The following is an 8,679-nucleotide window of genomic DNA, read 5'->3' as shown; positions in this document are numbered from 1 at the left end:
ATGGCCACGACCGATACTGCCGGCTTCTTCTTCATTGACGCGAAAGTCGGGTCAACGCCCACGTCCGTCTTCAAGGTGGACGCCACCGGTGCAACTACCATTGCTGCTGGTGGTCTAACCGTTGGGGGCGGGGTCACCGTGTCGAACACGGGACTGATGGTTTCCGCTGGCGGAGCCAGCATAACAGGCGGCATCACTGCAGTCGATACCGGCGTCACCGTTACCACAGGTGGAGCGAGGGTTTATGACACCGGCACTACTGCCGACACGCTCACGGTCAAGAACACGGCAACAACCGGAATATTCTCTGGCGCGCTGCTCAGCTTGGACACTAGTACTTTGACGACCGGGTTTTCGTTGATAAGTGCAAGTGTCGCTGGTGGATCGCCAAAATTCTCGGTGGAGGCATCAGGACTGACCACCATAGCCGCTGGCGGACTAAGTGTTGCAGGTGGAGTCACCATCACGAACACCGGGCTTACTGTGACTACTGGGGGTGCAAGTATTACTGACACCGGAACGACGACCAGCACACTGACGCTCACCAACTCAAATAACGTATTTGACAAAGCGCTGCTCTCTATGGATTCGACTGCAACTAGTGGTTTTTCTCTCATCAGCGCGAAGGTAGGCGGCACACCTCAGTTCACCGTGACGGCAGGTGGGGCGACGACGATATATTCCGGTGGACTCAGCATTAAGGGTGGCGTGACTGTCGTGGACACTGGTATCACAGTATCCGCGGGTGATGTACTCATATCGAGTAATACTCAATCAGGGGCGGCAAACAGTGGTGCCTTAGTTGTAACTGGTGGCGTCGGGGTCGGCCGCGATCTCCGCTGCGCAGGAACCATTTATGGTACAGTAAACTCGAGCTCTGACCGGCGTTTGAAGACTGCGATTCGTGACGTGGAGTCGTCGCAGGAGATTATCCGGCAGCTTCGTCCGGTGCGTTGTAGCTCCTTTACCGCTCGAATCTCCCTGCATTCTAATATTTCTTCTGTGCTGGTGTCAGGTAACGTATAAATGGCGGCGAGACGAGATCCCGGCCCGCAACTTCCCCGCAGGCGAATACCCCGGTTTTTTAGCCGACGAAGTGGAGCGGATTCTGCCGGACCTGGTGCAGGAGGACGGCGACGGCTGGAAGTCGCTCAACTACGTCGGCATTATCCCGCACTTAGTGCGCGCCGTGCAGGAGATGCAGGGCCAGCTCGAGACTTCCCAGTCGCAGATGGCGCGCATGCAGCAGCAGATCGACGCGATGCTGGCGGCGCGCGCATAATTGTTATGAATCGCACTTAGTATGAACTTGAAGCAAGCAGCATTTTCTTATCACCGTCTACAATGACGAGCATTTCGGAGCGTTTGCTGCTGTCGCTGGCGTTGGGCGCCACGCTCGCTGTATGCGGCTACTACTGCAGCAAGTTGGTGGGCCGTCGTCGTCTCAAGAGTCTTGCAGCGCTGAGACTGGCGGCTGCACCGCGTGTGCGTCTCTCAGAGCTGCATGCGTCTGACCGTTGGGTGGCGTTGTGCGGGACGGCGTTCGACGTGGCTGGAGATCCCTTCTTCGACGCCAGCCGAGCTGGAATATATAGCCACTGGATAGGCCATGATGTCACGTTCCTGTTGCTGCAAATGGGGCTCACGCCGGACGCTGAGGACGACGCAGAGGCAGTGGCCAGCTACTTGGACCGCGAATGGCCGTTGGACGCACTACAGGGCGACGAGGAACCTGTAAGGCGCCGGTATGATCTGATTCGGGAGTGGTTCGTGCGCTTCCACTCACGCTACGAGGTGGTGGCACAGCTTAGCGACTGCTACGGCGGTCAGAAGTGGGATGCATTGAGGACGAAGCTACTGCCGGATTCCAGCGGGAGCTCCGGTGGCAAATGCCCACTGGGATTCGGCGCGAAGACGGTGAGCAAGGTGGTGATTCGCAGTGCGAAGGATGTGAAACATCTACGGACGATCATGTTTCAAGGACGACACTATGATGTGACAGACTCGAGTTTGTTCCACCCGGACGGTGGACAGTTCGCACATTTTGTTGGCCATGATGTCACCTACGCGTTGGCGGTACAGTCAATTCGAGTGGAAGACTTGGATGTGACGCCTGAGCGAGCATATACATTTGAGGAACAGTTGCTACTGGAGAGATACCGGAACTTCTTTGCGCGTGAGCTGGCGATACTGGAAATTGACGAGCAGAATAGGAATGGCAACACGACGGAAGTGGTGAATGTGCATCAGGTAATTGACGAGAGCGACAACATGGCGCAAGGAGAATGTGTGCAGCATTTGAAGAAGGCGCTTGACAGTGCAAGTGCGGAACAAGTGAGTGCTATATGTGCTCGCACGACGATGACTCCACTGCACAAGGCTGTGGAGAAGCATCGATTGGATCTTGTGGAGGAGCTCGTGCGCGCTGGAGCGGATTTGGAGGCACGCGCAGCGCTATACGACGACGAAACGCCGTTGGAAATGGCTCACCGCTTTCACTTTGATGATATCGCTGCTCATCTTGAATCTGTTGCGGTAGGGAGTAGCTAATTATTGCGTCAGCGATGACAAAGGAAAGCGACCCGAAAGACAAAGAACCAGAGGTCAATAAGCAAGCTGCACGTGATTAAGAATGCTGTATACTTCAGAAGTAGTATGCAGTAGTGCATAATACGATATTGTGTCATTCATTGCATGGTTACTTGATCAGTGCGTACTGTTGGTTGACGTCAAATGTCCGTTGAAAAGTAATAATGCAGGTACAATTTGCCAGCAACCTCATCGATTGAGCACTGTATAGAAGGAAGACACACAGAATGGGAGTGCGCGTTGGTGTGAATATTGCGTTAGCGTCGACCTTGTTGTTGCAGCATCTCGTGAATGCTTGCGATGTACTCGGGCCCAATTCCACAGCAGCCTCCTACAATTTCAGCACCCAGCTCCACCCACTGCGAGACGAAATCTCTGTATTTCTCTACAGCCAGATCTGTGCGCATGGCCTGTGGTTCACTAGATTCCGCGAGAGTCCAATCATCCGGAATGACCGTAAGGCGATTAGCATATGCGCCCAAACGCACCCCACGACTACGCAGACTTGCTCGTATGCCTTCATCCTCGTGTAGCTCACTTAGAGCCTTACAGGTGGCCTCGGGTTGTGAGCAATTGAAGAGAATAGCCTGCAGTTCCGTTCCAGACATGCCAGCAGTAAAGCGTAGTAGCTCCTCTGCTACCTCACAAACTTTATCCCCACTCCGAACACGCCCGTAGCTGTTAAGTGTAAATGATACCATCACTCCCACCGCTTTTTCACTCTCTCCACTCTGAGTCTGTTGCACCCCTAGCAACGCCATCTTTGCCTCTTGAATTGATGACAACGTCTCAGCCAAGTAGCAGTCCACAAAGGGCGCTAGTGTCTGTGCAATCATCGCATACAGTCTTACTCCTTCCTCCTGGTTGGGCACTTTGTCGGCTCTGTAGCTCTCTAGTAACGGAGGCAGAGATCCGCAGACCTTCGGCTTCGGTCTCGTCGTGTGGGTTTCTGTCCACTGATCGCAGGCATCTCGAGCCACTTGACCTGCCACGGCAGTGTATCGTGCGATCTTGTCATCACTGAAGCCCACACCAGGCGTTACACCGTAGTTGTTGCACGTGATACAGTCCGCGTTTGCGTCCAGGAATGTCGTGTGAACTTCCCGCAACAGCTTATGGTGTTGCTCGTGCACTAGTGCCGTGACAGACCAAATGTGGCGGTCGACAGGCAACCCGCGAGCGAGTAATTCTTCACCCGTGCCTCCGTCCAGCAACGTCACTCGTGAAGTCTTCCTTATCGTCGTAGTCATCCGTCGCCACATGCATTAAACAATCTATCCGAAATTTTTGATAACCATTTCAAGATAAAGCAAATTCTAAAAGAAAACTTTCGATAAAGAAAAAGTGAGCTAGAAAAAAGCATGTCAAATGTGAAATAGACCTAGATTGTTTTTTTTTATAAAGCTGGCAGGTTGGTGCTAGACGTACGCGTTGTCCTACATCGTCAGCACTTCCGAGATGCGCTGTAGGTACTCAGGTGAAATGCCGCAGCAGCCACCCACAATGGTGGCGCCTTCCTCGATCCAGCGTGTGGCAAATTTGCTGTAGACCTCCATGTCCATGACGGACTGCAGTGCACCAGGCACGAGCGACTCCTCCATCATACCAGCCTTGGACATTGGCGAGATACGGTCACCATAACCACCGATGCGGATATTGAACTCCTGCAGCGCCCCCATGACAGCTAGATCCTCCTTCAGCTGCTTCAGCGCCTTGGCAATATCTTCTGGTTGCGAGCAATTGAACAGGATGCCGCACAGGAGGTTGGATCTACCTTCCACCTCTCCTGGTGATAGCTCCGTACTACGCGTGCAGAACTCGATTAAACTCTTCACGCTCTCAACCACGTCTTCGCCGCTGCGGAGTTGGCCAGTGCTGTTGAGTGCGAACGACACCATCACGGGCTTCTGCAGTGGTTGCACGCCTTCAAAGGCCATTTTGGCTTCAGCCAGAGACGACATGGTCTCAGCTAGAAACATATCAACTGACGGGAGCAGAGCCTCCCCGATCAGCAAATACGTGTCCAGTCCCTTTTGACGCTGGATCGTGCGGTCCGACCGAAGGCTGTACATAAGCGGAGGCAGTGACCCGCAGATCTTGGCATGGTCCTGCTTGTTAGTTCTCGCCAAAGCGCCAACGGCCAGTTCACCCGCAGTCTGCGAGTACTCGCGGATCTCGTCGGGTGTGAAGCCCACACCCGGGGTCACGTAGTAGTTGCTAGTCACGATCATTGTCGCCCCAGCATTGAGGAAGGCTTCGTGGGCTTGCACCACCAGGCGGTACTGAGCAGGCGACACCAAAGCACTCGCCGACAACATGTTGCGGTCGTTCGGCAACTCGCGACGGAAAAGTTCTTGCAACATCCCTCCAGCCACGATGTCAATCTTCTTGGACTCCATTGTTGTGTTTCTCGCTCGCTTGCTCTCTTCTTCTTCGCTGTAGAGGTAATTCTCAAATGACAAGAAGCTATAGCTAAGAGGATGGCATGGAAGCCACTACATCTGCGACTCGGCAGAAGAAAAACTCGATGCCAGCCAACGCCGATGTTGAAGACGTTGAAGTGAATACGACATTTCTATTGGCCAAAAGAAGCAAATTTTGACGAATGAACGTTACGTATCAACTGACCATTTTTTTCGAAGCAGAATAACTGAAGCGCAAGAATGGCGGAAGAGCTCACGGATATGACGTGGTTGGGCGTGGCCTGCGCAGCCGCAGGGGCCGCAGTGGTGCCGCTGTTGCTGCACCGCATCTTCTTCTACAAGAAGGTGAACCACGAGAGCTCGGCCGGCAGCAGCTCACTCGAGGAGTACATGACCAAGGTATCCTTTTGTTCCGACCTTGTGACAAGCTCTGCATTCCGCTGACTAGCATTTGTATTGACGTGCTTGCAGCATGGCATGTGCGAGTTGGACGCTAAATTTCAAGTGGCCGTTGATTTCGTTGCCGCACGGGGCAATAACAAGCTCACGAATGAACAGGTGACGGCTGTGACAGGGTCCAGGAGATACGTGGTGGCTCGACTACTGACATAATTGTCTGTGTGTATTTCATACGTCAGAAACTGACGCTTTATGCGTTCTACAAGCAAGCACACTTTGGCAAATGCAGCGTGGAGAAGCCGTCCGCGGTGGATATGGTGGGATCGGCCAAGTGGTGCGTGCTGCGGGAAGCTGGTTGGTGGAATATCGCTAACTTGGATGTGTTTCTCTGAGTAGGGAGAGCTGGAAGGCGCTGGGTGATATGAACCAGGATCTGGCCAAGCAACAGTACCTGGAGTGGGTGCAAGATCTGTTCGAGGAGTTTGATGTCCGCGGTCCTAAGAGATGGCGATCGTCGTCCTCGTCCTCGTCACCAAAGGCTATGAGTGAGTCCATGTCATTGGATGGATCGATTTCGATGGCTGGAGCAGTTAGCATGCCCAAAGTGGACATGTACGTGTTGTTGATTGCGTGGTGGTGTACTAGCATGCATGTATTCATTCTTTTGTGGGAATTGTTTAGGTCAACCGAAGAGTGGAAGGTGAAAGACGATGTTTTCCACTACGCAAGCACAGGAGCTCTGGACAAGCTTGTGGCTGCGCTGGACCAGGATGAAGACATTAACGCTCAGGTAAACAGGGTTCCATTCTAGTATTATTGAGCCGGGTAGCCATGACCTTGTCGTTATCACACGCTGTGACTAATGTGACCTAATACTGTGAATCATCCGTAGGATCCAGAAGGGCGAACGATGATGCACTGGGCCGTCGACCGGGACCAGATGACAATTGTGGAGGAATTACTTCGACGTAAGGCGTCTCCAAACGTTCAGGTAAGCTAATCTATACCTAGGTAAACATGGTGTTCTTGTAGTTTTAAGCGAGCGCTTTGCTAATATGGACAACAGGACGCTGAAGGAATGACTCCGTTGCACTACGCGGCCAGTTGTGAGCACGAGGAAATGGCCCAACTGCTGGTATGACTTTGCTCGACAAGACACTGTTACCTCTGCAACGGACTAACACCAGTACATTTCGACTCAGGTTAAGCACGGCGCGTTGGTGGATATCGAAGATCTTGACGGTGACACGCCGCTCATGACGGCCGCTAGCCAAGCACTTCAGTCGATCATGGCTGATGGCACAACCAGAGACCCTCAGTAAGATGGAGACGTCTTGCAAAGTTACATGGCTGCTAGGCGTACACCATAGAATTACAAGTAGTACTAGGTATCATCGTGTTAGTGGGTTAAGATGAAAAGAAGAGGGAGTTGAAACGGGTTAGCGTTAGCGCCTACACTACTTTTTTCGCGCGGAAGAAAAGGCTTCAACATGCTCCTCGGTGGAGCTCGCAATTCGTCCGTATTTATCTTGCTAGAACGAGTATGCTTGCGATGTGAAATGTAGAGGAGCATGAAGCAGAAAAAGCTCTGCTGTTTGCTGTGGTAGCGAATATAAGCTCGGGTGCAAACAGTAGGCTCAAAGTATTGTATCAATCCAGCTCTTAGCTGGTCTTCAATTGTTGGTATTCACATGCAAACAAGTTTGAACTCGTCAGCCATCCCTATGTTGCTTCTCCTTTCGTCTTACAGGTCGAAGGAAGCATCGTGGTCATCAAGCTTCTCAGCGTACTTAATCAGGTCCACGTGGTGCTTCACTGGCACGTTGCGTGGTGAGATCACCGTCAACTCTTCCATGGCTCGGGCGAACGACACCTCGCGTGCCTGCTTGCAGGACTGTAGTGCTGAACGGCTCTTCATAATGCCGTCGTCGGTGGGTACTGGTGTTACATTTAGAGCGCGCTTCGTCGCTGGAGAATCCGCTGCGTACGCGAACTCCACGGTCTTGCCTACTGCAATCTCCTGACGAGCCTCCTCACTGAGGTTAAACGGAATAACTAGCGGCATCTTGTGCTGCTCTGATGGGTGGAGTCTAGCCACAGCGTCACTGCGTGCAGTCTTGGATGCTGCCGTGGCGTCCACGCACAGGTCGTGCGGGATAATGAATCCCTGTGATCCCTGAATGTCAATGACCGTGCCGCAGTGGAGCACGTCGAGCTTACTACCAACTTCAGTGCTGTTCCGACGAGCAGAGGTCTCCACAACCGTCGTGTTCATAGCGGACTCTAGAGCTCCAATGCTGTCCTCACTCTCTCGTCGGCTAGGCTTCTCCTGCTGGATAGGGGTCATAGGGGCTGGCAGGTTGACAATAGCCGGCGAGGCGATGTTCAGCGCCATGGAGGATACCTCGTCCTTGGGAACCTGTTTCTGCTGCTTCTTGTCAGCGCTGCTCTTGACAGGAGACAGATGGGGCAGCGTGACCATGTCGGGGCTGCACTTGTCAATTTCCTGGTCAAGAAAGTCCTGGTATGACTGTGCGGTCTTGGGCAACTTAAACTCCTGTACGGCACTAGCGATGCTCATGGCCACCATGAAGAGACCGGCGCCGGTCATCCAGAGCTGAAAGTGGCCCAGGCTCATGACGGCGAGAGTCAAGAGCGACAACATGAGAACACTCATGAGTACGGGGCGCAGCGCCGGGTGTGCAGCGAGGCCCGAAGCCTTGGACGCTGCGTGGCTGCTGACAGTGCGCATGGCGTTCACGCTCGTGCGCAGGATCTTGGCGGACGTGCGCGCAGCTTGTTGAGACTTGGCCATCGTCGCACGAATCGGGATCTGTGGTGTGTCTGAGTCGAGTGGGGGGCGTCTGTCTTCACTATTTATACGGACGGCACAATCAACACACGAAGCCAAGGAACACATGTAAGAGATGGGAAGGTGCGCTTCGAGGCCAAAATAGAGGAGAAGGTTGGCAAGGTGACCCACGTGTGATTGGAGCGCTGGTTAGCTGAATGGACTCCACCGGTCGGGGGCGGAACTGCGCGGTGTGGGTGGAGGGAGGCGCCTGGCGATGAAGGCCTCCTCTCTGTTCCTGTTGCTGCCTTCTTGACGAGAAAAACTCTGCAATAAAAGACGATGGTGGTCCACGTATCAATTGTGGCTTGGGTTGAGTAAGGCATAGTGAATGCAAGACGATTGAGCGGGGCGACCGCCTCGTCTCTGGCGCGATAGGCTCAGTGTAAACCTTTACTCAAAACTGACACTCTCAAT

The 8,679-nt window shown here is 53.3% G+C and overlaps 6 protein-coding genes across 10 annotated transcripts; 3 read left to right on the top strand and 3 right to left on the bottom strand.

Moving 5' to 3' along the window:
- Positions 1-1,282, top strand: PPTG_09284 (hypothetical protein; the record flags this gene model as incomplete). The annotated part of the gene is made up of 2 exons (XM_008904180.1): positions 1-948; positions 1,016-1,282. The coding sequence occupies 2 exons, from the start codon at positions 1-3 to the stop codon at positions 1,280-1,282; spliced, it is 1,215 nt and encodes a 404-aa protein (XP_008902428.1).
- Positions 1,283-1,344: 62 nt separating this feature from the next.
- Positions 1,345-2,550, top strand: PPTG_09283 (hypothetical protein; the record flags this gene model as incomplete). Its single annotated transcript, XM_008904179.1, has 1 exon — positions 1,345-2,550. The coding sequence occupies one exon, from the start codon at positions 1,345-1,347 to the stop codon at positions 2,548-2,550; it is 1,206 nt and encodes a 401-aa protein (XP_008902427.1).
- Positions 2,551-2,603: 53 nt separating this feature from the next.
- PPTG_09282 (hypothetical protein) lies at positions 2,604-3,891 on the bottom strand. The gene has a single exon (XM_008904178.1). It carries the CDS (start codon positions 3,849-3,851, stop codon positions 2,847-2,849), a length of 1,005 nt encoding a protein of 334 aa, XP_008902426.1. The 5' UTR covers positions 3,852-3,891; the 3' UTR covers positions 2,604-2,846.
- Positions 3,892-3,947: 56 nt separating this feature from the next.
- Positions 3,948-5,138, bottom strand: PPTG_09281 (hypothetical protein). Its single transcript, XM_008904177.1, has one exon. It carries the CDS (start codon positions 4,986-4,988, stop codon positions 4,026-4,028), a length of 963 nt encoding a protein of 320 aa, XP_008902425.1. The 5' UTR covers positions 4,989-5,138; the 3' UTR covers positions 3,948-4,025.
- Positions 5,139-5,218: 80 nt separating this feature from the next.
- PPTG_09280 (hypothetical protein) lies at positions 5,219-7,003 on the top strand. Of its 4 annotated transcripts, XM_008904173.1 has the most exons (8): positions 5,219-5,411; positions 5,484-5,570; positions 5,651-5,745; positions 5,808-6,023; positions 6,093-6,201; positions 6,304-6,402; positions 6,478-6,546; positions 6,614-7,003. In XM_008904173.1, exons 1-8 carry the CDS (start codon positions 5,253-5,255, stop codon positions 6,731-6,733), a joined length of 954 nt encoding a protein of 317 aa, XP_008902421.1. In that variant the 5' UTR covers positions 5,219-5,252; the 3' UTR covers positions 6,734-7,003. The 4 variants fall into 4 exon arrangements, with proteins under 4 accessions (XP_008902421.1, XP_008902424.1, XP_008902423.1 ...); XM_008904176.1 differs by having other exon boundaries at positions 6,478-7,003; XM_008904175.1 differs by having other exon boundaries at positions 6,304-6,546.
- On the bottom strand, positions 6,786-8,633 carry PPTG_09279. Of its 2 annotated transcripts, XM_008904171.1 has the most exons (2): positions 8,395-8,633; positions 6,786-8,284 (listed from the first exon to the last, which is right to left on the bottom strand). In XM_008904171.1, exons 1-2 carry the CDS (start codon positions 8,586-8,588, stop codon positions 7,156-7,158), a joined length of 1,323 nt encoding a protein of 440 aa, XP_008902419.1. In that variant the 5' UTR covers positions 8,589-8,633; the 3' UTR covers positions 6,786-7,155. The 2 variants fall into 2 exon arrangements, with proteins under 2 accessions (XP_008902419.1, XP_008902420.1); XM_008904172.1 differs by having other exon boundaries at positions 6,786-8,633.
- Between the last annotated feature and the right edge of the window lie 46 nt (positions 8,634-8,679).

This window comes from Phytophthora parasitica, assembly GCF_000247585.1.
Source record: "Phytophthora parasitica INRA-310 unplaced genomic scaffold supercont2.17, whole genome shotgun sequence".
Classification (NCBI taxonomy): domain Eukaryota; phylum Oomycota; class Peronosporomycetes; order Peronosporales; family Peronosporaceae; genus Phytophthora; species Phytophthora nicotianae.
The sequence above is the reverse complement of the archived record's forward strand: the minus strand, read 5'-3'. Positions and strand labels throughout refer to the sequence as shown.